The sequence below is a fragment of the Corvus kubaryi genome, unplaced genomic scaffold (assembly GCF_017639235.1).
Source record: "Corvus kubaryi isolate FWS band 111438036 unplaced genomic scaffold, C.kubaryi_AGA036_p1.0 split3-37355, whole genome shotgun sequence".
Lineage (NCBI taxonomy): Eukaryota > Metazoa > Chordata > Aves > Passeriformes > Corvidae > Corvus > Corvus kubaryi.
In genome coordinates, this window is record NW_024582089.1 from 265,675 (window position 1) to 292,471 (window position 26,797).

A 26,797-nucleotide genomic window follows, 5' to 3' on the forward strand; every position below is an offset into this window, starting at 1 on the left:
AAATGTCCTTTATCTCTTGTTGCCCAGCTCTGAGAGGAAGAGCCAAGTGGCAGCCTGCTGCCTTTCAGTGCTTGTGTAAAATCCCCTGCTGGGCCTTCCAGTACCACTGCAAGAGTTGTGTTAAACTGGATTTGGAGCCAGGGGAGGAGGCACGAGGTGGTCAGAGGGATGGAGCAGCTCTGCTGTGGGGAAAGGCTGAGAATTGGTGGTGTTCACTCTGGAGAAGAGAAGCTTTGAGGTGACCTAATTGTGTCCTGTCAGTACCTGAAGGAACCGCGAGAAGGATGGAGAGAGACTGGGGACAAGGGCCTGGAGTCACAGGACAAGGGGAAATGGCTTCTCACTGCCAGAGGACAGGGATAGATGGGATACTGGGAAGGAATTCTTCCCTGTGGGGGTGGAGAGGCCCTGGAACACCAGAGCAGCTGTGGCTGCTCCGTGCCTGGCAGTGTCCAAGGCCAGGTTGGATGAGGCTTGGAGCACCCTGGGCTAGTGGAAGGTGTCCCTGCCCATGGCAGGGGTGGAACTGGGTGATCATGAACATCCATCCCAAACCAGTCTGAGATTCCATGATTCCAGGATATTTTTGATATTTTGATGCCTGCTGGGTACCAAGTGATGTGACAGCCTGGCTGTATGATCCCAGAGAGGAGAAAGCAGCTCTGCCATCATCCCCAGCCTTTGCTGGGAGAAGTACCTGACTCAGGTTTCTCTGGGATGGGACCAGTCAGATCTGCAGTCCCAGCCCAGCTTCCCTGCTGCTATATTTATTTCCTGGGTGAGTGCATTTGGAAAGGAGGAGAACAATAATTTAGCTTTAATATGCTGCTGGCATCACATTTCAGAGAGGAACTGCAAGGTTTTAAGAGAAGTTGGCACCAAGACCAGACCCAAGGAGGATGGTGACACCTTTTACTCTGGGATGGAACAAATCCTTCCTCCCTCCCCAAAGCTGTTGATCAGCTGGTTTCCCCCTTGACACCCCACAGCCACGTGGCCTTCACAGTTTGCTCCAGCACAAATAAATAACCTGCTGGAAATGAGTATTTTTGTTTCCTTAGAAAGCCAAACTTGGCTCTACGTGGCACCAGTAATGCGGCAGCTGCGAGAGAGGAAACCACTAAACCCCCCCACCTGCTCCTGCTGGTGTTTAACAATGGCTCAATAAAACAATATCAAACAGTTGTTAATAACAAAACCTCAGGAACTGTTCAATGGGATGTTCCTTATTTGCAAACCCCTGGTTTGTTTCCATGAGAAGTAACACTATTTCCTACTCATCCCTTTTTTTCCCCCTTCTAATAATGACTCTAAACCCCTGTTGTCCTGCAGCCAGCCCTGGCTGCCCTCCCTCTGCGTGAGGTGCTGGGGGGACAAGGACTGTGCAGGGCCGAGCACTGGGAGTCACAGTGTCCCTGGAGCAACCACGGCTGGGAGGGAAACCCCAGCCCGGCACCAGCTCCGTGCAAAGAGTTCTGCAGTGCAATGATGCCCTGAGGAAGAAAGGGCAGGACTGGTGCCCAGGCAGCTCAGGAGTCCCAGGTGGGCAGGAACAGAGTCCAGTGTGGTGCTGCTGGCAGGGGGTGTGTCAATCCCAGTCCTGCTGCTCTGCTCCTGGGCTGGACTTCAGGAGTCCCTTCGGTGCTTCTTCTGTTCATGGTACTCGGTTATTTTCTGCTGGAAATACGCTGTGGAGGAGAAAAGGTCATGGGTGGGGTGCTGGTGTTTGGAATGGGGGATACAGGGCTGTGCAGCCCGAATCCTGGGAAGTGTTTGTGCCCCAAACTGTGCTGGGTGATGGACAGCTGTGCCCAGAGAGGACGTGGGGTAAATGTGGAAATGAAGTGTCCAAGGCAGGCTGGATGGGGCTTGGAGCAGCCTGGGACAGTGGAAGGTGTCCCTGCCATGGCAGGGGGTGGAACGAGATGCCCTTTAAAGGTCCCTCCAACCCAATTTGTTGGAATTCTGGAATTCTGTAAGTCTGTGAAATGGGGGTGGTTGCAATGCTACCCATCCCTCTCACCCAAAATAGGCTTTATTATGCTGGGTTAGCCAGAGCTTTTAACCCATGTGTTCACTCCTGTTCAGTTTTGTGTTTCCCACCAGCAAGGAAGGGAGAAAGCAGCAGACCCAGCAGAAAGCCAGAATGGTGACGTAGACTGGGAATACAATGAGAAAAGAGGGATTGTGCCATCCCTCTCTCCCTGCCCAGGTCCAGGTTTGCCCTATAAGGTCTCGCATAAGGGCAGAGAAGCAGCACCTGAGGCAGTGCCAGCCAGGAGCCCCCCGGGCGTGGTGGCAGATCCCAGCCCAGGATGTCTCCATCCACCAGTACAGTTTTTGGGTGGCTTCCTCCACCTCCACTGCCCATTTGTCCTTGTCCCAGGCTGGGAGGAGGCTCAGCTCTGCCCTGTGCCCTGTAAATCCCCGGGAAGGGGGAAGGACCAGCCCTGCTGCCACGGAGCTGGGGGCTGAGCTGAGTCAGGCTCCCGGCAGCTGCTGCTGTGCCCAAGCCAAATGTTTGTGCTGCTGCTGCTGCTTGTTGGCCTCAACACAGAGCTCCCAGTGAGCCGGCCCCAGCTCCAGGCGAGTGACACAATCTAAAATGAATCACAGAATCCAGAATTCCACACTGGTTTGGGTTGGAAAGAACCTTAAAGCTCATCCAGTTCCAAACTCTGCCCTGGACAGGGACACTTTCCACTAGACCTGGTCACTCCAAGCCCTGTCCAGTGTGGCCTTGGACACTGCCAGGGATGGGGAGTCACAATGAGGATTTTTTATTGCTTGACAGGGATGGAGAAATGAGGCCATTGAGAGCACACAGGATCTGCTCAGTGCCCGGAACACCCTCAGCTTGGGCTGCATCCCATCCCTCACCAGGCACGAGGTGTCTCTGCCCCTAAACCTACCAGCCCAGGGTTCCACAGAGCTCACCCCACTGCGGGGGGAGGAGAAACGGGACCTTACCTTCCTGTGGGATCCTGCTCTTCTCCGCTTCCTCAATAAATAGGGAAAACATGTTGGTCTTCACAAACTTTTTCACGAGCCTGCGGCAGCTCTTGGAGGCGATGGCCTTGCAGAAGGCTCGTTCCTGGAAGCTGCCGGAGCCGCTCCTGCCCCACTTGATGTAGGAGGCGTAGTGCCCCACCAGCCGCACAAAGAAGTGCACAAAGGCTTCGGACACCAGGGCGTTCACCTGCTCCGAGGCTGGAAGGGGACACGGAGCACAAGAGGTGGGGATGGCACCTCTGAACACAGACAGCATGGCCTTCTTTTAACCTGGTCTGGGTTTGCATCCCAAGGAATGATTTGCTTAGAGCCTCCCTCTGCCACTAATCAAAGATCAGACTAATTTTGCTGAGGGAACCCTGGCTGTGTTGCTTTCCAGGGTGGCAGCATCTTAGCATTCTAAATATTAGCAAAAATCCATTTTTCTAGCAGAATGATCTGTTCCTGCTCTCATGTTTCAAAGAACAGAGAAAAAGCCAAGGGATTACCCCTGCAAATAGGGAGAGAAACATCCCAGACCAGGTGCCTTTAGGAAAACCCCTTGGCTGAGGTCTGTAGCCATGGAGAGGGCAGATCAGGGCTGTTTTACCATGACAGACATCCTTACTGTGCACGTTGTTGTTGTTGTTGTGCCTGTTCAGAGATACCAGCATCTCGTTCTGCAGCTTCCCGGGCAGGATCTCCTCCTCATCACCCACCTGGAAGGCAATGGGGCCATGAAGCACCAGAGGGAACCCAGCTCAGGGGGCCGTGGGTTGGTGCAGCCCATCAGGGGGGCTTTCAAAGCTCATTAATTAATTATCGTCATAATGTGCTGCAGAGATGTGGGTGTGGGGTATCCCGTGCATGGATCCTGCTGTTCTGGCTCAAAAGCCAGGTGCAGTGGCTGCAGACATTCCCACATGGGGCATTTCCCCTGGGTGGGTGGCACTGAGATGGCTCTGCCCCCAAAATCATAGAACCACAAAATCCCAGATGGGTTTGGGTTGGAAGGGATTCTACCCCCTGCCATGGGCAGGGACACCTTCCACTGTCCCAGGTTGCTCCAAGCCCCGTCCAGCCTGGCCTTGGACACTTCCAGGGATCCAGGGGCAGCCACAGCTGCTCTGGGCACCCTGTGCCAGGGCCTGCCCACCCTCACAGGACAGAATTCCTTCCCAAAATCCCGTCTAACCCTGCCCTCTGGCAGTTTGAAGCCATTTAAAAATGTGGAAGCTGCCAGGTAGCTGACGCCAAAGGAGAAAAGGCCCTTCCTGGGGTTACCTAGGCCACCCCCAGCCCCACCCCCACACAGGGAGCACCTACCGCCCGGATGATCTTCCCTTCACAGAGATCAACTATCAGAGCCTGAAAGAGAGCAGGGAGTGACCAGGTTTAGCCCTGCCAAGGCATCTGGCCTTCCTCCCACCCATTTTGGGATGGGACTGGTGTGGCACCAGCCCGTGAGGGTGGCAGGAGAGGGATCAGCCCCTCTCTGCTGGAGGAACCTGGGCAGGGGGACCAGCACATTCCCCACAGGGCCAGCTTTTGCTGCAGGTTTGGCAGCTTGTCCCCACACAGCTTTCCTCTGTTTCAAGGCTGGGGTGACCCCAGCAGCAGCTCCTGGAGCCGCAGGGGCAGGGCAGCGCCCCGGGGAGGGTGGAGGTACCGCCCCAGGCACCAACAGGACGGGACATGGAAGATGCCCTCATTTCCAGCCTCCCTGAATGGGAAAAGGGCACAAGCAGAGCCTCCAGCCCTGGGGCCGAGCCAGAGCTGGGGACACGGATTAACCGATGGCTCCATCCAGCTGCCCTCCCCTCGGGATGAAATACCTCCTCCATTGGCTGCTCCAGGACCCGCTCCAGGTGCCGCATCTGGATGCCGACCATGAAGGGCGTGGGGCAGCACACGGTGTCCAGCAGGCACTCGGGGACCACGGGGATGTAGGTGTGAGCCCAGGTGAAGGGGTACAGGAGAGCAGCCACGGCATGGATGCACTGAGACAGGACACTGCGGGACAGGTGGTGATACCATGGTGGGGACGAGGGAACGTCCCACCTCGAGCTCTGCTGTGTCCTGTGCCACTTCAAGGGCATTTTTATGGGCATTTTTATGGGCAAGAGATTGGGACTCACCTCAGCTCCTCAGCAAGGAAAATGAGCCGTCGCTCCAGCATGGCAGAGGCGAAGATGTGCAGGATGAGTTGAGGGCTGAGCCGCTGGAGCAGAGCCTGGAACTCCACATGCTCCAGGTGGGCATCCACAGGCCGTGTGAGCTCGATGAGCTGCCAAGGAAGAGCCATGGAACCCCAGCTTAGGGGGGACAACGCTCCCCCCGTCCTGCCCTGGCTCCCTGAGAAGGTGATTTGGAAGCAATTAATGACCCAGTGTTTGCAGGACCCACCGTGTCCATGTGCAAGGGACAAACCCCGTCTCATCCTGCCAGGAGATCCAGCCTGTGCAGCGCTGAGGACTCAGGGAAGCCGTCGGTGATGTGCACTGGGGGGCTCTTTATTTGGGCACTGGATTTTTAACCCAAATGCCTCATTTCTCCAGTGCTCCCAAGTCCCTGGCAGGGGGTGGCAGGGACATGTCCCATCTCAGTGTCTGACAGGTCACCTGTGACCTGCCAGGAAACGGAGGAGTGGGGAGGGCATGACAAACCCTTCCTCTAAAGCCTCTCCGGCAGGGTCAGCCTGGCGATTCCTGGCTAGGATGTCCCACAACTGAGGGCTCTAATAGATATTTACAGGCAGGCTGGCTACTCAGCTGCCTTTGCCCATGACAGTTCTCCTGATCCCATCGATCGCCCTGTGGCAGCCGGACACAGCGAGTACCTGAACCGTGCAGCTCATGACACAGTCCTGGCCCCTCTCCCCATCCTTCAGGGGTGAAGCCCCTTCTCCCTGTGCCTTTCCACCAAAGCAGCAACTTCCAAGCCAGCAGCATCAGGCGTGGCTGGGCCCCACAGCCCCTTTCCAGCACAAATCCTGCCTCATCCCCAGCTCTCAGCCCATGCAGCACCCAGGATTTATTTCCCCTCCTTTCCTGGTCTCAGTGATCTCCTTGCCTTGCTCCAGCCCCTGCCCAGAGCCCCACAGTGCAGCTCTTTCAAAGAACATCCTCATTCTTCCTCTCTCTGGCAGCCCAGGCCGTGCTCCCAACCATGGCCCTGGGCCAGAGCATTGAGCAACCTGCAAAGCCTTGCACAAGCTCCCTGGATGAAGAAATCGCTTGGATCACCAGCTGCTAAACTGCTCTAGAGGAGGGATCCTGCTCTGAGGGCCTCCCTGGCAGGGCACATACATGGGATGCTCAGCATTAAGGATATTTTGCCCAGTGCCAGAGTGAATCTTTCCTATTTTTCCAGCTCGGCTTTGCCACAAGAGAAAGAAAAAGCAAATGAAAAGGCTGTGCCCGTGCGAGTCTGGGCCGTGCGTGGGCACGATGAGATCTTCTCATCCCTGCCTGGATCAGATCTTTTCTCCACAGGGAAGAGCTGGGCTTGCCACACACCTGCACCTGCCCGGGGGGCTAAACCAGGCAGGAATCAAGGCTGGGAGCTGAGCACAGTGGTATGGAGAAGAGTAGAATCATGGAATCATCAGGGGTGGAAAAGCCCTCTAAAATCAGCAACTCCACATTCACCAGTAACCCCCATCCCCAAGCGCCACATCCGTGTGGTTTTTGAACACTTCTAGGGATGGTGATTCCACCACTGCCCTGGACAGGCTGTGCCAGTGCCCGACCACCTCTTTTGGGAAGAAATTTGCAGCCCCCGACAGCCCTGGCACCACTGTGGTCCCCAGCACTGGCTCAGGAGCAGGAGCAGCTCCCAGCCACTGGCACAACACCCCCCTCCCAGCCCCTGGCACGAGATCCCACTCTGGCATCAGGGCGGTGCAAGTCCCGGCCCGGTGTCCACAGAGGTTTTTGTGTGGCAGTTCCAGCTCCAGGCTGGGGGGGCTGCAGAGGATGCAAAGATGGGGCAGCATCCCCTGGGGATGGGCTCCATCCTCACCCTCACTGCTCTCCTCCCAGATCAGGAGGGAGGTAACAGCCATATTCCCAAGGGATGAGGCCGCTGGCAGCCTGACCCACCCTGCCCTGCTCCAGTGAGCTCCCCTGGGTGCTGCAGGTGTGGAGGATGCTCCCGGACACAGCCCGGGCTCCTCACGTTGCAGCAGTCCAGGAGGTGACCCCGGGTTCCCCACCAACCTCTGTGCCTGACTCGGGGATGAAGCTTTTGATGGTGACAGTCTTCCCTGGAGCTGGGAAGGGCGATTCCCGAAGGCCCTGCATGAAGGGGTAGATCACTGCCATGGAGATCTGTCGCCTCTTCTCCACCTCGTCCAGGATCTGGGGGAGAAAGAGGTGAGCCAGGAATGCCCAGCAGACAAAGGAGCAGTCGCCAGGGCCACCACTGGGCCAGACAGGGCCACCACGGGGCCAGAGCCACCACGTCCCTACCTTGGAGAAGAGCCCAAAGCAGCCCAGGCAGCTGATGATGCAGAAAACCTCAGGGAGCCGGACACCACGCCCGGATGGCTGGAAGAGTGTGAGAAAAGGATCTGAGCATCTCCCAGCCCCCTGCACCAGCTCCATGCTCTCCAAAGGGATCCTCACTTGCTCCCCTCAAATTCCCAGTCACTCACTGGGGGATTTTCAGATCAGGGGCCGGGACCAAGGCTAAGGATGCAGCTGATGCTGGAAAAGCAGAGGGTGCCCAGAGAAGGTGATTTGGGTGCCTAAGCTGTTCATAATTCTGGTACAAAGTCCTTTGGCATATTCCCAAACTCTCCTCCCACCCAGACACGTTCTCCAAGACATCCTGCCCCACCATCCTTGGGGTTAATCCTGTCTCCTGCTACAACAGGGGCCATCAGGATGAGTTCTCTGGCTTTTTTCCCCCTTTCCAACTGGACTACCCTGGGTCTGTTTGCTCTCTGCTCTGTCAGCCCTCCAACAGCCTGAGCTCAGCCCTGGATGCCGAAATGGGAAGGTTCACCAGGGTGAAGGGATGGTGGGATCCAGCAAGACCCCAGGCTGTGGCACAGGGATGCCCTCCTGGATTTATGTCCCTGTTTAAAGCAGCAGCCAGGGAAGCCCATCGCACCTCAGAGTCCCTGAGCTGGTCAAACCCATGAGCTGCCGAACAGCCACTGCTCAGATGCAGTTTTTGTGGGGATGGGGCTGAGGGTTCCCAGCTCCTTGGTGCCTGGATGGCTGCATTCCCATCCTGATCCCAAGTGGGATTTTCAGCCACCCTGACCACCTCAGACAAGGGAAAGGAGCCAGGGAAACTGTGGAAACCAGGGGGGAATCACAGAACCGTTAAGTTTGGAAAAGCCCTCCAAGATCTCCAAGTCCAAAAGTCAGCTCAGCACCATCACATTCACCCCTAAACTGTGTCCCCAAGTGCCACATCCACATGTTTTGTGAACACTCATTGTTTCCTCCATCCAGCATCTGACTGATGCCTCAGCAGAGAGCTCCAAAACCCCCTTTGGGTACCCTCTTGCTGCTTGTCATCACTTTGGTCAAGGCCAAAGGGGGCTTCTGAGGCACGTCCCCAAGAGCTGCACTGTGAGCAGGTCAGGAGGTGCTGTGTCCCACCGTGGGGAGGGGGTGACACCCCCGATGGGGGTGGGGTGGGGAGGGCTCACCAGCAGCCGCCTGCAGTAGCCGATCTTCCTGCTGCCATCCACGTTGGTCAGGACAAAAGAGAAGGTTTCACTGCAAGGAGAGAAAACACGGGCTGGGCTGGGCTGGGCTGGGCTGGGCTGGGCTGGGCTGGTCCTTCCAGCCCTCAGGAGTCCAACAGGGGTGGGGGCCCCAGCCCAGACCCTGCAGTGGGGCAGGTACCTGGTGAACTCCGTGACAGGGGCCCAGTTGTTACCGTCGGGGAAGCAGAAGAGGGGGATGGCTTGCAGGAGACGCTCCTCCTCCTCCTTCTGGCCCTTCAGCAAGTTCTCACGCTGGAAGGAAGCGATGCCAAGAGTCAGGGAGATGGAGGGCCCCCACCATCCCCAGGGACGGGGTGGGGTGGGGTGGAATGGGGTCTGTCCCAAAGCGACCCCCAGCTCAGAATGATGCAGAAGGGGTGTGCACATGTCTGGACAAGCATCTCCCAAAAATCCAAATTTTGACTTTCACCCACGGACAGTGAGGCAAAGCAGAGGCACCCTTGGCAAACTGGGATCTCCTCCTGTGCCGCCTCCCTGAGGTGTGATTTCCCTGCTGTGGTCTCCCCTTTTGGAACAGGAGGCCAAAGACAACCCCTGGGAGTTTCCTCCTGGGGTTTGTGGCCCTGGGCTGGGATCATGGGGAGGGACAGATGGTCCCAGCAACCCCAACCCGGGGCAGGCAAAGCCCTGGGGTCTGGGGCTGTGACTCAAGGGCATGGGGCACTTTTCTCCTTCCATGGCTTTAGTGATGGGGAAGGAACAACATCCCCTTCTCCCCTAAATGTGGAACACGGATCTTACCAGAAACACGGCACTAAATACCTTTGGGAACTGGTAGGTTATCTTGGGTTCATAATGTCCATCTGGCATCTTCTTCAGCGACACCACCACCAGGTACTCGAAGAAGAACTGCCCAGCCGAGTAGAAGACCGAGCTCCGCTCCCCCGGCTTCCCCTGTGGCACCCGCGGGGGGGTGTTTTCTGCAGCAGAGGCCCCATCTTTTCCTTCTGAAGCCAAAAAAAAACCCAAAAAATCAGATCAGAGTGCAATGAAAGGTGTGAGGTGTCCTGAGGGCAAGGGAGGAGTTGCAGAGTTACACATGAACTGGCTAAAGGGGCTGGAAGGAACCAGGTCCTGGTGCCCAGGACTTTTGAAATATGAGCAGCTGGGGACATGAAAAGGAAAGAGAAAGGCTTTTATGAGTCTTTTAGGGAAAATCCTAAGAAACCCTGAGCCCTCCTTTGCCCCAGCCCAGCGAGGGCAGAGGGATGCCCAGAGCGAAGTGGGCATGTGGAATGAGGGAGAGCAGATGGGCTCTGCATTAAACATCTGCAGGGAGGTGTGGGAATGTTTGTAACAGTTAATTTTATTCCCTTAGGGGAAGTAAACAGCAAACAAACAGCCCAGATCTTGTTCAAGCACCCCCAAAAGCTCCAGTCAGATGAATCCCAACCTTGCCCTGCCAGATGTCCTGGGAACTGCTGATTGCAAATGAGCTACTCGAGGGTTTTCCCTAAACCACAGCTCCCAAAGCAAAGCAGTTGCCTGAGATTCCACCCCAGCTCTTGTCGGGCCGGTTGGGGAAGGCAGCTGGGAAGCGTCAGCTGTCACACCCTGAACAGCCAGGAATAGGAGGGGGAAGAGCCCCATCCAGCATCTCCAAGGGCCCTGGGATGACCACAGTGGGACAGTGAGACCCGAGGGCTGGAAAGGAGCTAAATGCCGGACAGAGACTGCAGCCAGGCCATGCCACAGCTCTTCCCTCTGCCAGAGGCCACTTGTGCCTCCCTTTATCCCTTGTTCTTGGCACAGAAACTGTCCCATCTCTGATTATGGTGGGGAGCTGGAGCAGAAAAATTGAGCTGCTCTTTTAGGAATAGCAAAGAAAAGAAATAAGTGGCTGGATGAAATAACTGGCTCTTGCAGTTTGTCCCCAGATTGCAGAGTTCATCCCTGGGTTCTTCTGGTTGTGCCACAGCTGGCTAGGGCTGAGAGGTGACACTCACAGTCCCATCATAGGATGTCCCTTCCCAGGGACCAGAAATGCCTTTCCCAGCTCGGGGTCGGGAAATGTTCAAAGCCACCCCTGCGTGCACCCTGGGGCTGCTCCACCCCACATGCAAAGTCCTTCCTCTTTCACAAGGTGAAATTCATCCCAAAGAGGTTCCTTTGCAGCAGGGGAAGCCTGGGAGTGTCCTGAGGATGAGACCTGGCTGAGGACACCTCTGGTTTCTCCTCGTTGGGGATCATCCTGGACCTGCCCAGCGAGGTGCTCCAGGCCAGGGAAAAGGTTGACAAGATGTGCATTGCTTCTCCTGCTCTTCCTTGGGATGCTCCAGCACTGGCTTTGCTCTAGTCCCATGTCTGACCCAGGCAGGAGGCTGCTGTTGGGGGCACCCCAGGGAACAAGGCTGTGCCATGGGAGGGCTGCTGGTGTCCCCCATCTGCGCTGGACGCTGGCATTGGTTGTTTTCCCCTCACCAGGGCAAGATGAAAGTCCAGTTAAATCCTGCCTATCCAGTCCCATCCTGCATTTCAGAGAACACCAGATGTGCTTTCGAGCAAGGACTGGATTTGCATCTTTGTCTGTGGGGTTTACAAGCAAACAAGTCAAACCCGCTGCTCTGGAGAGCCTGGCCATGCCAGGCCATGGCTCTGCCTCGCACATGGAAGTGTGGATCCCCCAGCAGTGCTAGGTCTGCCTGCAAAGCCCTCACTGGCAGAGCCTAAACCCCTCCAAGACCACAGCTCCCCATCCCTGGGCTGGAAGATGAGCTCCAGGGATGTATGGAGTGAACTGTCAGGCAGGCTGAACATCAGAGAGCCCAGCGCAGCCCCAAACCGGCAGGATTCAGTGCCTCATCTCCCGGGAACATGAGCCAGGGTCACAAGAGCCAATGACTCTCCCATAGCCCGTGCCAGGAAGATTCAGGGACAACCCCCAGACCCCCAGCAGTGGGAGCAGCCCCTGCGAGGAGGGGAAGGAGGAGGGTGGCCAGGAGGGCTCTCGCGGCTCCCGGATGGAAAGTGGCTGCCGGTGACGTGGATCTTCACCCTTCCATCCACCGGGCACGGAGAGGGCAAAGGCTGCCGTGGGCTTTTCTTATCGCCGAGGGCTGTGCTCAGCCCCACTCTGCTTGTGGCACAACCGGTTTGCTTTTCCCGGAAAACTCCCGGGCTCTGGTGTGCCAAAGTTTCCCGACCTGGTTGGCGGGGGAGCTCAGCTTCTCGTGCCGCCCAGCTGCTCATCTGCCCCAGTGGAGAGGAAATGGCTTTCGCTTTATCAAACCTCTTCTGCTGAGCTGGGAACATCGAGCGCACACGGAGCCAGAGCCAGACGGGGAGGGGAGAGCAGTAAGCCCCCCAGATCCACAGGCTGCTCCAACTGCTTTGTTCTGGCAGCCAGAAAACTCCGATGACCCCTTCGGTATCTCGGAAAAGCTCATAAATCCCAAAGGACCGATTTCTGCACTGCCTTCTGAAGGCTCTGCAACACCCAACTGTCTTGAGGGGCACCATCTCCCTCGTGGGTCCCCCCATGGAAGCCCCCAGGGATGTCCCAGATGCCATGCGCCGGCATGACCTGCGATGCCTTATTCAGTGGGGATGTGGGGAGGTAGGGGATCTGTGGGGTCGCCCCTGGGGCTGGGGTGGGCTCAGCTGGGAAGGGGTGGGCTCCCGGGGGATGGACGGGGTGCAGCTCTCGGGATGGGCTGAACCTTCGGGACGGGCTGAACCTTCGGGACGGGCTGAGCCCCCGAGAATGGAGCAAGAGATGCGGCGAGTCCCGGGGCAGCCGGCCCGAGCTGGGCTCCGCCGGGGGGGTGCGAATGAGCAGGGCTGGAGGGACCGAGCCGCTGCCGTCTGTTCGGGAACGTCCCCGCTCCGCCGGCAGCCGTCGGCTCCCGCAGCCGCGGCACTGGGGATGGACCTGTCCCGACGCCGACACCGACCCTGACTCCGACACCGACCCTGACACCGGCACCGGCACCTCCCGGAGCCCCTCCCGCCCCTCACCTCTGCGGCCGGCGCGCCGCAGGCTCCGTCGGAAGAAGTTGCCGATGGAAGCCATGGTGGCCGCGGCGCGGAGTGGCCCCGGTGCGGTCCCGGTGCGGCCCCGGCCCGGCCCGGCCCGGCGGGGAGCGCTCGGCTTCCGCCCGCCGTGCTTTCGCTTTCCCGGGGGAGGAGGGACGGCACGGGGCGGAGAGGAGGAGGAGGAGCGGGGAACGGGGCAACACCTGGCACCGGCCGGGCACGGGGGACTCGTCCGGGGAGTGGGGGCACTGGGGCACGGGGTGGCCCGGGAGAAACGGGAGAAACGGGCGTGGGGGGCCCGGGAGCATCGGGAATGAGGGGAGCAGGGAGCCGAGGATGCCAGGAGGAACTGGGGATGGGGGATCCGGGAGTACACAGGACAGGGGGTAAGGGAAGAATTGGGAATGGGAGTCCTGGGAGCACTGGGGAGGAGTCGGGAGCACCAGGCAAGGAGGTCCTGGGAGGAACCTGGATACGGGAGTTCTGGGAGCATCGGGAATGGGGGAGGAGGGAAGACCTGGTTGCAGAAGAGCAGGGGCACGGGGGTACTGGGAGCACCGGGATCTGAGAGCACGCGGGCACGATGGTCGTGGGGACAAGCGGGAATGGGGGATCTGGGAACACCCCGAGTTATAAGGATGCCAGGAGGAGCCGGGCATGGGGCATCCAGGAGAATCGGGCATGGGGACACCCGGAGCACCGGACACAGAGGGACCTGAGCATCCCCTCAAACGGGGCTGGGCACACTAGTAGGCAGCCGGCACAGCCTAGGCTGGGGCACAGGGCACGACTGGGCACAGGGTGGGAATCGGGGCATGGACCGTGGGAACAAGGGGACAAAACAGTCATTGCCCACTGCCACGGCATTGCCCAAGCCCTGCTCCAGCCTCCCGGCCTCGTCCAAACCCTTTTCTCCGTGGGCCCCCACCAGTGCCAGGACCAGCGCAGCCTCTGCGGAGTCGGAGACGACACTGACCCGTCCCCTGCAGGGTACAGAGGTGTTGGGGTCTCTCGCTCTGCAGTGAGATGGGCACTCAGCCCATCACCCGCTCCGGTGGCTCCACAGCGCTTCATTCCCAGTGCCGTGGGCTGAGAGCTCGTCTGGCCGGGTTGAGCTGTACCTCGGGCTGGCGTTTCTCCACCGGTCAGAGGTGTATCCTCCCTCCTAGAGATACTGAGAGGTGTTTCGTCCAGCTCTTGGGCTGGAGGCCGGTTGCCATCCTCCTTCGTTGCAGGAAGGAAGCGCAGTGTCTTGTGCTGCGATCCGGGGGTTTCCCTGCCTCGGGCACGCCCGGGCACTGCGGAGCTGCTCGGCTTTGCCGGGTGGTTTCACTGCTCCACACGCACCACGGGGAAAGTCTCTTTAAAACCAATGTTATCTTTAAAAGCACAATCCTCCTTTCCCGTTCTCAGCCTGTCCCCCAATATTTGCTCTGCTGTTTTTGGGCAGTGCTTCTGCAGTAATTAAGATCTGTTCCAAACCATTCCCTGATCCGAAAATTGAAGTCATGAATACCTTCTATGATCCTAATTAAACACACAGAGGGACCTTGGGCACAGCTATCGGTTATTGGACTCCAGGTGTGATGAGCTGTGCACAGTTCTCTGCCTCAGTGCCAGCATGGGGCCGTTTGCAGCTGTAGAGCAGATTCCCTACACCAAATGTCCTCATCTTTTTTATTTTGCAACACCTCCCATCCCTCTCCCTTTCCCGAGTGTGGGCTGGAGCTCGAGGATGGGTTTGCAGACGCTAGAAGTGGCCTTCACCAGCTTGCAGAGGTGGTGGATGCTTCCAAACTTCGTCCCCACCGGGACACGTGCCTCTGATTCAGCCAGGATGCTGCCTCCTCATTGGGGTTATCGGGGAATTGCTGGTCCAGGAGTCATTTTTCTGGCTGAGTTTGAGTGGGTGGGAAAGAATTTGTGCTTCCCGGAGGAGAGGACAGCTTGTTTGTTTGCGTACAGGGCTTGTTCCCAGAACAAATTTCCTCTAGGCACAAAGGGAAAGGAAAAGTTAGGGGTTTTCCCCTCGATTTTGCAGGAATACGCACGCTTCCGTGGAAACTGGCGCCACCTTAGGAAAACAGCTGCTGCTTTCAGATAGAAGAAAACCCCCCAAATTCTTTGATTTCATACCCATAAACACTGGGGTTTTTTCTGCTTTCTCCCTTTAAGGCAAGTCTCTGAGTGCGATCCCGCCTCGATAACGCCGTGATTCCGCTCAGGCGGCTTCTGTGCGGGAAGAAAAGCGCCGTGTTCCAGCCACAAAACCTCCCGCTCCCGCGGAAACACTGTCCCTTTGTGCCATGGCACAATCCAGCAAACCTTGCGTTGCTGCGAGAGGTTGAACTTCTGAATATTCCCACTGAAAGCTCCTTTCTGCGGGAATCCGGCCGCCCACCGGGACAACAAACAGGCGCATTGTGGGATCCTGGGGGCCGCTGGCCACCGCGCGTCCCCCGCTCGCCGTCGCGCTGCTCCGCGGCCGCTGCCAAAGTCGTTTCGCTTCCCTGACCAGCCGCAGGGAGTTTTGTGTTTGGCTGTTTTTCCCTCCTCGAAGCCGCGGTGCTGCTGAATACGCGCTGGAGCTCGGTTTCTGCAGGCTCGGTGCGCTCCCACCGCGGGGAGCGGGAGGGGAGCGCTGGGAGTGTCCGCGGGGCCGCATCGCCTGGGACCGGGCTGTCCGCACGGCTCGGACCCTGCTCGCATCTCAGCTTCCTCCTCCTCCTCTGGGCTTGCAGCCCTCGCCTGACCCCGGCGCTTCTTCCCTCCTTCCCCATCCCCTCTCCGGGTGCCGGAGGAGCTCGGGGGCCGCGTGAGCCGTTTCTGCTTTGCCCGTCGCCTCCAGGCTGGATCGCGGCTTGGAAACGGAGGATGGAGTGCAGTCGCAGCAGCCCCGGCAGGGAGGCCACCGAGGGCAGCCCGAGGATGGTGGGGACCCCAACGCCCTCTTTCCCAGCCTTTCCCAAGTCAGGGAGTTTCTCCCACTGGATGGCGGCATTAGAGCAAAGAAATCTCTCCAGGAGAGGGGACCTCCACTGGACGGACTTTTCCCTTCGGTTTTCTGACTCTCGGGAGATTCGTGCTCGGGCCGAGGATGTGTGGGTTCAGCACACGGTGTTTGCACCGTTCCTGCCGTTGATGCTTGGCTCTCTGCCCTCTTCCGTGCTCCGTGGTCCCTCTCAGCACTGCAGAACGGGTGCCATGGAACATCCTCTGCCGGCTCCTCTTTCCCTGTGGGTGCAGAGTGACCTGCTGGGGCCTCAGCTGGGACACCCTGAGCCATGACCAGGAGCAAAGCAGACCCAGATCGGGCAAGGAAAAAAGATGTCATCCCTCATGGTACACCAAGCACATCCCTTATCCCCCCAAAGGCCTCCTTGTTCCATTGCTGGGGTGCAGAGACCCCCATGTCAAAGTCACACACCCAAAATTTGCCCGTTTTTACACGGAAAAAGATTTAGGGCCCAATTTTTGCATGGTGGTTGTAGAGGAGGCTACAAAGCTCCCAGGAACTGGAAAACAAAGACAATCTAGCCACTTTTCCTTGTACCTCATGGTTTTAACCCCAAGAATTTCAATCCACATTTGGGATTTCATGAACGTGGTGTTGGGGAGAGGGGCCTGGGCAGTGCTGGGTGGACAGGGAGGGTTCATGCTGGGCTGCAGCCCCTTTGCAAGTACAGTGCAGGGCAAGTGCTACGAGGCTGTTTTCTGGCCAGGGGACATCTCAGCTTACAGGCTCCCAGCTGGGCTGGCATTGCTGTTGGCATTTGGGCAACCACAGATCACAGAATCACAGGAACCCCTGAGCTGGGAGACACTCTCAGGGATCATCCAGTCCAACTCCCAGCCCTGCACAGACACCCCAACAACCCCACCCTGGGCATCCCTGGCAGCACTGTCCAAACACTCCTGGAGCTCTGGCAGCCTCGGGGCTGTGCCCATTCATTCCCTGGGGAGCCTGGGCAGTGCCCAGCACCCTCTGGGGGAAGAACCTTTCCCTGATCTCCAGCCTGACCCTCCCCTGACACAGCTCCGTGCTGGTTTTGCTGAATTCTTTTCCCTGCACTCTGAGGTCAGGTCCATGCAGCACCACAGGTGGGAGCCATCCCACAATGCCAATAAGCAGGAGCATTATTTTGAATATCAGCCTGTGCTGCTGCTGCACCTGACCTTGGCAGCTTTTTATTTTGTAGTAGTTCCACAGGGAGCAGGAGCTCAGCTACACTGACAGTGTCCTTCCAACAAGCAACATTTCCTGCTCTCCCTGACACAGACAGGAGTGACCTTCTGTGGCCAACACAAAACTTTTTGAGAACTCAGTGACAGGAGGTCTAAGCTTGGAATAATTCAGGGTGTTCACTCAAACAGCACGGATGTAAGAGCAGCAGCAATCGGGGTTTCAGTCCCACATTCCTCCAGATCCTTGATGGAATACTGCTCTGGATGAAGTGGTTTCCTCCATTCTCAACACAGCTGCATCCAAACTACAAATCGCCTGGAAAGGGTCAAGCCACAGAACTCTCAGGTGTAGCCTGGGATCTTCCCTAAGGCCTCCTGTGATGACCCAGGGATTTATCCTGGGTTAAAATGCCATTTCCAGGATGTTTTGCCCTTGGAAAGGTGTTTCAGGGGTCAGTCTCCTGCAGGATGCAGAGCCTGTGGTGATTTTCCATTGGGATGCACCTGTCTGGGGCTCCCGGGTATCTGATGCCCCTTTTCCAGCTCACTTCCAAGGGCTTCTCCCTTCTCTTTGTCTCACAGGTTGAATGAGCCCTCAGCTGAGCAAGGAAAACTTGTGACATGTCTGGAAGCACTGGGGTCCCACCTCCTGGGTGGCTTTTAAGTCCTGGGCATTCTCACCCTGAAGCCCAGTGGAAAGCCCAGTGCTGGGGTGCTGGGGACACTGGGGACACTGGGGAGGGAGGGGTGGGGTGATGGTGCTGGAGGTCACGGTGACTTGTCCCAGGGATCACAGGATGATGCTAGAAAGGGCCAGGGCAACTGGTGGGAGCCGGGTTTGTTACTTGATAAAAAATGGGAGGAAACCGGGGATTTTCCAAGGTAGTCCAGAAAGGAAAAGGCACAGAAATCAGAGGGTCAGTTCTGCTTCTCAGGAGCACAGGGTGAGAATCCACAGGAGTGGGCTGCAGGACCCCACACCCACTGGTGACCCTGCACCTTGTCCCATCTCCTTCGAAAAGCAAGGATTTGCAGCTTGGTGCAATCCCTGGGAGCTGGAGGGTGCGAGGTGAGGAAGACCCCCCCAGTTACACTGGCAGGGCTCCCACCCACGACCCCAAAGTGAGCTTTAAGATTTGCTAATCTCGAAATATTGTTGGCACTCAGAGCACTGATTTACTGCGTGTTTTGCCACAGCAAGTTCTTTCCAAAAGGCCATTCTAAGTTTACACTGGGGCTGCTGGGATCAGATAACTGGCCCTGGCAGCTCCCTCCTTGTCCCCCCCCTCTCTCCTGGTTGCCGTGCTAGGGTGTAAAAGAACCACCCCACAAGAAGACCTAGCCAGGGTCACAAACAGCCTAAAGGGTGTTTTCCCTTGTGCAGGCACTGGGGTGGGACTGGGTCACGGCCTGGCTTGCGGGAAGATGTGAACTTTTGGAGAGTCCCGACGCTTTACTGTGAAGTCACAGTGCCAGGGACAGAAAAGAGCCATCCCTGGTGCCCAGCCTGGCCGTGTCCACCTCCCTAGGGCTTTGCAGGTCCTGAAAATAAATCAGCTTCTCACCTTCAGTGCCAGCCAGGGCAGGCAACAGCCCTGCATGTCGCTTGGCATTCCTGCAACGTTTGAGCACCCCAAGGGATCCTGAGGGCTTTACAGGTGCTGGGCAGGAATGACGCCTCTGGCCACCACTGCCCCGTGGGACCCCGGGGCATTTCCAGCCTGCAGAAGGGATGGGTTCCCTCAGCGAGTTGGCCGTGTCACAGAGCAAAGGGCGGGTCCCTGCACCCAGCTCGCTGTGCCATGGAATCCCAGAATGGTTTGGGATGGAAGGGACCTCAAATCTTATCCTCTTCCACCCCCTGCCATGGACAGGGACACCTTCCACTATCCCAGGCTGCTCCAAGCCCCATCCAGCCTGGCCTTGGACACTTCCAGGGATCCAGGGGCAGCCACAGCTGCTCTGGGCACCCTGTGCCAGGGCCTCACCACCCTCACAGGGAGGAATTCCTTCCCAATACCCCACCTATCCCTGCCCCCTGGCAGTGGGAAGCCATTGCCTGTGTCCTGTCTCTCCATCCCTTGTCCCCAGTCCCTCTCCAACTCTCTTGGAGCCTCTTTAGGCCCTGGAAGGGGCTCTGAGCTCTCCCTGGAGCCTCCTCTTCTCCAGGTGAACACCCCCAGCTCTCCCAGCCTGGCTCCAGGGCAGAGGGGCTCCAGAGCCCTCGGAGCATCTCTGTGGCCTCCCCTGGACTCGCTGCAGCAGCTCCAGGTCCTTCCCGTGCTGGAACCCAGGGCTGGAGGCAGCTCTGCAGGTGGGGGCTCAGCTGAGGGGGCACAGGGGCAGAATTCCCCTTCCCCTGCTGCCCACGCTGGGGGCTCAGCTGAGGGCTCGGGGGGTTCCTGAGGCCCAGCGCACACAGCTGGGGCACACTGAGCACCAACACCCCAAGCCCTTCTCCCAGGGCTGCGCTCAGATTTTGTGTGACTGAGAATTTCTCCTCCTTCTGAGGAGTCAGCACTTGGGAGGCAGAAGACCCCCCCATCTCTTCCTCTTGTCTCTGGACCCCTTGGGGTCTCCCCCACCTCCTAACCCCCAGGAGATGGGTAAGAGCCAAAGCCACCTCCAGCCTCACCCCTGGCTCTCAGTTTCCTTGGTCATGTCCAGCTGAAGGTTTTGGCCTTTCCCTCCAATTATCCAAGTGTCCCTTTGGCATTGACTTGCACATGGACAAGGAGGATGAGATTGGATCAACCGATCAGCCCCCGTTTGTTCTCTGAGCACCACGTCTTGGCCCAGCTGCTCTGGAGGTGTTTTGGGGAAATGCTTCCCCCAGGGATGGCACGGGGCTGTCACGCTGTGCTGAACGGGGACAGGGCAGGGAGCGGCTCCTGGGTGCCCTGACCACGGCACTCAAGCCCCTGCACCTCGAACAGGGCTGGGCCCAGCTGCCTCTGGGGACACCAGGAGCTCCAAGGACCAGGCATTCCCAAAGCTTGGCTGGGAGGATTTCACTGTCTGGAGGGTTTCGGCCAGCCCCGGCATGGGGACAGCCAGCTTGAATGTCCCCATGATGCTCCCTGGTGGCAGCAGGGAAAGGATGCAGCTGGGCCCTGTTGGACAACCCAAACTGGTCTGTATTCCCAGTTTACTGGGACTTGGAGGAAGTCACTGGGTTTTGGGGATGTTCCAACCCCTCTCATAGCCCCTCCGACCCAGCAAACTCTCCAGAGAGGGGGACAGAGTAGGGAAGTTCTCAAATAAAGGTGTTTGGGTTAGAGAGGGTTGTGGGATGGGCCTGGGACATGCTCCCATCAAGGGAGCAGATCCCATTTGCTTCTGAGAATCCTAGGAAGGGACAGCCCTTCCCAAACCCCCTGGACATGGCAAGGTGCAGACAGCCCTTGTGGCCACTACCACACTGGCCTCAAGGACTTCCTTGGGATATCACTGCCCCATCTGAAACACGGCTGGTCCCAGTGCCACCAGTGTCCCCGGGGCTGGGGTGGGTCTGGCTGCAGGACATCCTGCTGGTCCTGCCTGCTCTCAGCTGAACAGGGCTGCTCCAGGACGGAGCTTGGCAGAGTCCTGCAGGGACTGGGAGCAGGGGGGAGGAGGGGATGGGGAGAGCGCAAGGAATGGAGGCAGGTGAGGGTGCCAGTGAAAGCATTTAAGGCAAGGAAAGGAGGTGTTGGACGTGAGAAAATATGGGAAGAGCTGGGAGGGGAAGTGGAAACACCAGTGCTGGTCCTACAGGAGGGACTGGGTAGGAGCAATGGCCTTGAAGACACTTGAGGTGGCCTTAAGTCCTTGATGGAGGTCTGGGGACCTGATGAAGGGCATGCTGAAGGTCAAATGAGAGCGGGAGTGTCTAACCCTGGGCTGTTACTGGGCGATGTCATGGTGCACCCTGGCAGGGGTTTCAGTCCCTCAAACTCCTTAGGGCAGGGCTGGACACCCTCCTGGGGTCTGGCAGTGCCTGGTCCTGCCTGGGACTGCAGGTGAGGACATGAGCAAAGCAGGCTCTGAGAAGTGCTGCCTGTCCTTATGGAGAGCAAACCCTGAGTTCCCTGCTGGTCCTAATCCATAGCAAAATTCACCCTTGGAGCTGGTGGAGCCTGGGGCTGAGCTGTTCCCTCCCCCTTCTCCTGCAGAGCCTCCCAGCTCCTTGCTCAAGAGACAGAAGCAGCTGGTTTGGCTGTGGCCCCTGGGTGCAAATGTTCAGAATAAACCAGCAAAGGGGCTTTGTAAAAATTTGGGCCTTCCTGAGCTCCTGGTTTTAATGAAGAAGAAAACCTGAGCTGCTAATTGCAGCCTCTCCCCGCTACAGAGCAGGGCCAGCCAGGGCAGGTGGTGACAGAGCCTTATTGGCGTCTCCAGCTGCCGTCCCCAAGCCTCGGTAGAGGTGACTCGGGGCAGGCTGAGGAGAGCGGGGCTGGCACAGCCCTGTCCCTGCGGGCTCTCCGTCCTAGGTGAGCTCCTGCTGGCAGCTGCAGAAGTAGGGCAGGGCTGGAAAAAACCCACCCGGGGCAGAGCAGTGCCCCAGGACTGGCATTGCTGCTGGGCACACGGCAGCTGTGGTGCCAAGGCGTGTGAGGGTTCCTGCTGGCCGGGCACGCTCAGGCTGAGCTGGCCCTGGCTGCAGCTGCTGCAGGCACTGCCCTGGAGCTCCTGCCCTGCAGTTCCTGCTCAGGCTGAGCTGTCCTCTCGTGCTGGGACTGTGATTGTGGTGGCCTCACAGATGGCCTTGGGGAAACCGTTTTGGCTGTGGGCAGCAGCTGATGCCTCTCTGTGGTGGTTTTTTAACTGCAGTGCTGTCGCAGGCTGGAGGGAACACGGAGCTCCCTGGCTCAGCTCCCAGCCAGTCACGAGGCAAAATCAGGACATCTTTGCATGGGTTTTCCTCATTTTCTATCCATCCATCTTGCAGGAGAATGATTCCATTATGGTCCCAAAGTAACAGCCCGAAAGTTGGTTCTGGGTGTTTGCATCCCCTGCCTGCATCTGGCAGCTCCTGATCCCAGCAGGGAGGGTGCAGGTCTGGGTGCCCACCCTGCTGCTCCATGAGCTGATGTTGGGGGACCTGGAGGTGGGTGAACCCCTACTTATCATGGAATTAGACAATCAATTAGGTTGGAAAAGACCCTTAAGATCATTGAGTCCAACCCTTAACCCAACACTGCCAAGGCCACCACTAACCCATGTCCCCAGCTGCCAAATCCTTCCAGGGCTGGGGACTTCACCCCTGCCCTGGGCAGCTTGTGCCAGGGCTGGACAACTCTTTCCATGAAGAAGGGGTTACTGGAGAGTCAGTAAATCAAACTGGTGCTGCTGAGTGCTGCTGGGGTGAGCTGGGGTGCACCCAGCAACACGGACAACGCTGGAGCCTGTGGCTGTTAAAGCCCTCTAGCAGTGCCCACCAAGGGATGCCCATCAGGCAAGAGATGCCCCTCAGCACCTCAGAGATGCTCCTGTTGATGTCTTTTTATTATCTGGTTGTGTTTTCTAGACCAGACAAGGATATTTTAAAGCAATACTTGCTTAAAATTCCTGTCCCAGGGTGACACCTGGACAGGCCCTTTCCTGGGGGGCTCTGGGAGGGGAACTGGAGCCGTGTCCCAGCTCAGCCCTAGAGCCCCTGCCTGCAGTCATTGCTTCGGGATGAAGTAAGAGTCCACTTGCGTGTGACAGACGAATGGAAACCTCGCCTGGTCCCAGCCCACCTGCCGCCTGCCCCGGCTGCTTGACTCAGTACTCTGCGAATATCGCGGTGACGGCGAGGCTGGAAATGCTGCTGGGAGCCGGAGCCGGAGCCAGGAGCAGGGAGGTGGGAGGTGGCAGGTGGGAGGTGGGAGGTGGGAGGCAGGGCACTGAGCCCCCCAAGCTGCAGCCCTGCTGGCGTTTGTGGTTAACCACTGTGTGCTTCCCAGATGAGCTCCCTGGTTTTCTGGAGATCTGAGTTAACCCTGGAAAGGGGACAGGCAAGGGCAGGAGCAGCAGCTAAAGGGAGGGCACAGACCCACACAGGAATCAGCTCCAGTAACCACCAGCAATAGCCCCCCTGAAGGAGCTTGGGCACCTCCTTTCTGCTGAAATTCAGGGGGTTTGGGCATTTTTCTGGCCTTCTGTGACGTCTCCCATGGACTCGCAGTCCACACGATGTCTGCAGGGCTGGATGTGGCCGAAGGGAGGTGGGGATGTTTCCTTCTCTGTCCTATTGGGTGACTTTGAATTTATCCCGCTGGGGACGGCAATGGGGACCCTGTCACTCCTGGGTGTTCCCTTCCTCTCCCTGACACAGGCTGTGGGTGGCTCTCCTTGTTGACACCCATGGTGGTCCCCTGGAGCTCTGTCCTCTGCCCTGACCAAGCCCATGGCTGTGCCAAGGACCAGATGATGCCATGCCCAGAGCCTGTGGTGGCCCTGGTGTGACATCCACCTGCTGCTTTCACAGTCTTGCTGGGGTGCAAAGAGCCCACCACGACCTCCAGAGATGTTCACAGGGACAGGGATAAGAGGAGATGAGCACAAAGGATGTGGCAGCTTCAGGGAGCCCTTCCCACCTGGATGACACAAGTTCCTTGTTTATTCCAGGCCTTTGGCATCTCCACTTTGCTTTACAATGCACAAGTGGGAAGGTCTCACCACCTCCTGTCTAATCCTGGAGCGCTGTTTAGGGGATGGTCCTAATCTCTGGAAGCCTACAGGATTTGGCCCAGCTGTCAGAGGCATTTTCCATCTCCCCGCACCGTCACATCAGCTGTTGTGGTGGGGAAGGCGTTGCCGAGGCTTCCCCCATCCCACCTGGCACATCTCTGCTCTCCTGAACTGCGGGTCTGGGTGCATGAGCCGATCTGATGTTTTGGGGGAAGGAATTTACCTCTTTGCAATGAGATCCTGTCAAATAAATACAGCTGGAAAATGATCCAGCACTGTGCTGGGTCATCAGGGGGAGTTGGAATAACAGTGTCATGAGGAGGATTCCTTTCGGGAATAAATCATGCTTCCCTTATTTAGACCTGTACTCACCTGGAAAATAAGTAAGGAAATGTATCAGTGACTCAGTGGGCTGGAAATGTGGGTCAAAACCAATTTATAAAAGTACCAGCTTTTTGTAGGAAGAGATCTTTTCTCACTGGAAAACTTGGATAACCTGTATTTCAGCTGAATCCTGATATACTCGTAGTTTCAGGCAAAAATATGCATATATTTAAATTATCACTAAATTTTTAATATTCAACCCTCGCAGCTGCCTGCAGGAACAGCCCCCTCCGTGTGATCTTCATTTCCATCACCAGACTGATTTGAGCTCCCTCACCCAAAACTGGGGGCTGGGACAGCCCACTCCTGTCCTGGGTACTGAAATCAGCTCCTGGCAGCAGTTTCCCGGCCCTGTTGTGAATCCACAAGTGAAGCCTTCGTGGTGGGTAAGGAAATGTCGACTCCGGTGTCTGGAGCCCGTGGAAAGCCCTTTGACGTGGAACTGGGACAACCTCCCGTGGTGCCTTTGCCATCGACAGCAGCAGCTCCTCAGTGTTTCCCTGCTGGGCTTTGCTCAACACCCAGTGTTTGCCCAACGTGTGAATAAACAAGATGCCAATAAGCTCTAGTAACGTGGCCCAGATAAGAGTGGGTGATAAACCATGTTGATTCATTTGCTCATAAACTATTAGTCACCCCCTGACTCAACAGAGCAAAAGCATCCAAACGTCACGGAGCAGGTTGACAGACCCAAGTTTCTTTCAAATTGAGAACTTCAGGTGAAATTATTGCATTTATGTTCTTTATTTTCCTGCGGAAAGTGTTTAATTTTCAGCTGCACTCCCCCAAATTGAAATCAGAGAGAAATCTGAGGGCTCATTTCCCTATGAACTGGAGTTTTGGTATTGATTTATTTTTGTTTCTGAGCTCTTTAGATTGCTTCTCTTAACATGTAATCAAAACAAGCCCACTTTTTTGCAATGAAGTGGTTTTTGGTTCAGATTAGACAACGTGATTGAGAAAGACACAGGGAAGATGCCTGAGCAGATGTTTGTGGGAGTCTGGAACTGGCCACCTGTGAGCTGATGGAAAGAGTCATCAAGGCACAGGCCATGTGGAGGGGTCAAGTGGATGAGTCAAGGAGGGGCCAAGGTCATTTGAGGCAGGATGAAATCCCAGTGGGCCAAGGGATGGAGAAACCAGAGCTTCTCCAGTTCTGCCCCCGGGAGCCAAAGAGAGCTGGAGCAGGACAGACAGATGATCCTCTGCAGCCCTTCCTCGCCGTGCTGGGCAGCAGCACTTGTCCTCTCTCTGACCAGAGCACCGGCAGGGAATTTTCTGGTTCATGACAAGTCTGAGCCACTCCAAGATGCTCTGGGCAGGAAAGGAACTGCCAGTACCCGTCCATGCAGGCAGCAGAAATGCCTGTGTGCCCCACATCACCCTCTCCTGCCTCAAGGACCTCATCCCTCAGGCATTCCAAGGGCATTTTGGGGAAGGTGGAACTTTTATTAAGTCATATTTGTCCTCACTGGGGAAATAATCAAGGAACATCCAGGTTATCACATAGTTTGGGGCAAACAGACCCTCCCTGAGGCACCAACATCGTCTCGGGGTACCCTGGCTTTGTCCTGCTGCCAAATAACCAGGAGAGAACAAATATCCCTCCTAGAGCAGGAGGGTTGTGCTGCTCCAGCTGGGGTGCACCCCTCAGGCTCTTTTTTGGGATGTCACCATCCCTTTAAGGACCAGCCTGGCCGATGGGGCTTTGCTCTTTCTTGTCTCCCTCCCATTCCTGGGTGACCACAGCTCCCCCCGCCTGGAAAACCACCCCCCTGTTAGCAAAGCTGGGATCATCTAGCCCCGGCAGAGAATGTGCCTCATGCTCTGGCTGTCTCAGAGATGCCTCTTGACCCTGATATCCATGTCTGGAGGGGTTTCCTGGGGACCACAGAACTGTGAGCCTGTGGACCAGCAGCCAGGAGAGCCAGGCTTGCTTGGCTGCTCCATAGCAGCACCCCTGGAGACTGGGAATTAGCTGGGGAATGGAGAAAACTCTCTCTCAACCCAAATTGCAGGAAGGTTAAGGATACAGAGACACTTTTAGTGGTGTCTCATGCACAGCATGAGGGCAAGTAAGGGAACAGGAGCAAGCAGGGGGTGAGTGGTTTATGACCCATAGGATTAATGGGGCTTTCCTGGATTACTGGGGGGATTTGGGGTGAATCTGAGTTTGGGGGTTGCAGTAGGGTGGCTGGTCATGAGTTCTGGGGTGACCAGTCTCTATGGACAAGGATGGTTGATTGGGCAGAGCAGAGGCTGGAGAACACGGCATGGGGCTGGTGAGTGATTTGTCTTCTCCGGAAATGTGGCTCAGGGCTATGGGCAGCTGGGTTGGTCCAGATGAGCCCAGAGGTTGTTGTCCAATCTCAGCAATTGTGGGATTGAGGATGAGCTGGGGAAGGACAGAGGGAGCAGAGGGGTCTGGGGTCACAGGGACTGTGGGAGGACATGGGGGGGAGTGGGTGGGTTGGGGGGTCCATGCAGGAGTAACAGGGAGGGCTGGGGCGAGGGGGTCTGGTGTCAATGCAGGGGCTAAGGAAGGCAAGGGGGATGAGGGGTCCAGGGAGAGTCTGTTGGGGCTGGGAGGCAGCGGGTGGCTGAGGAGGTGGCAGTGGGGGTGGGGAAGCCCTTAGCCAGAGGGGTGCTGGGGACAGGAGCCATGTCCCCAAAGAAAGGTGACCTGGCCCTGGCCTGCCCAGTCCTGGGTGAGGCCAGGGGGGCCGCTGGGGGGCCGGGCCCATGTGCTGCCATCCCATAGGAGGGGGCAGCGGGGGCTGCTGAATGTGCAGGTCCCGGGTGGCTATTCCTGGCAGTCCCGCCTGCACAGGCAGATTGGTTTGCAGGGAGGTGACA

General features: G+C 57.4%; 1 protein-coding gene across 1 annotated transcript; it reads right to left on the minus strand.

The window, feature by feature from the left end:
• Nucleotides 1-802: 802 nt before the first annotated feature.
• On the minus strand, nucleotides 803-12,836 carry DENND2D (DENN domain containing 2D). Its single transcript, XM_042016033.1, has 12 exons — nucleotides 12,698-12,836; nucleotides 9,503-9,687; nucleotides 8,859-8,971; nucleotides 8,660-8,729; nucleotides 7,464-7,541; nucleotides 7,212-7,352; nucleotides 5,130-5,278; nucleotides 4,827-5,004; nucleotides 4,318-4,359; nucleotides 3,620-3,710; nucleotides 2,971-3,210; nucleotides 803-1,688 (listed from the first exon to the last, which is right to left on the minus strand). Exons 1-12 carry the CDS (start codon nucleotides 12,750-12,752, stop codon nucleotides 1,627-1,629), a joined length of 1,404 nt encoding a protein of 467 aa, XP_041871967.1. The 5' UTR covers nucleotides 12,753-12,836; the 3' UTR covers nucleotides 803-1,626.
• Nucleotides 12,837-26,797: the final 13,961 nt, after the last annotated feature.

Coding starts and splice junctions, on each gene's coding strand:
- DENND2D (XM_042016033.1), bottom strand. CDS start 12,752: ATGGCTTCCATCGGCAACTTCTTCCGACGGAGCCTGCGGCGCGCCGGC. Junction 5,279..7,211: donor TCCCCGAGTCAGGCACAGAG/GTTGGTGGGGAA, acceptor CTTCCTTGGCAG/CTCATCGAGCTCACACGGCC. Junction 3,211..3,619: donor CAACAACAACAACGTGCACA/GTAAGGATGTCT, acceptor GTCCCCTTCCAG/CCTCGGAGCAGGTGAACGCC.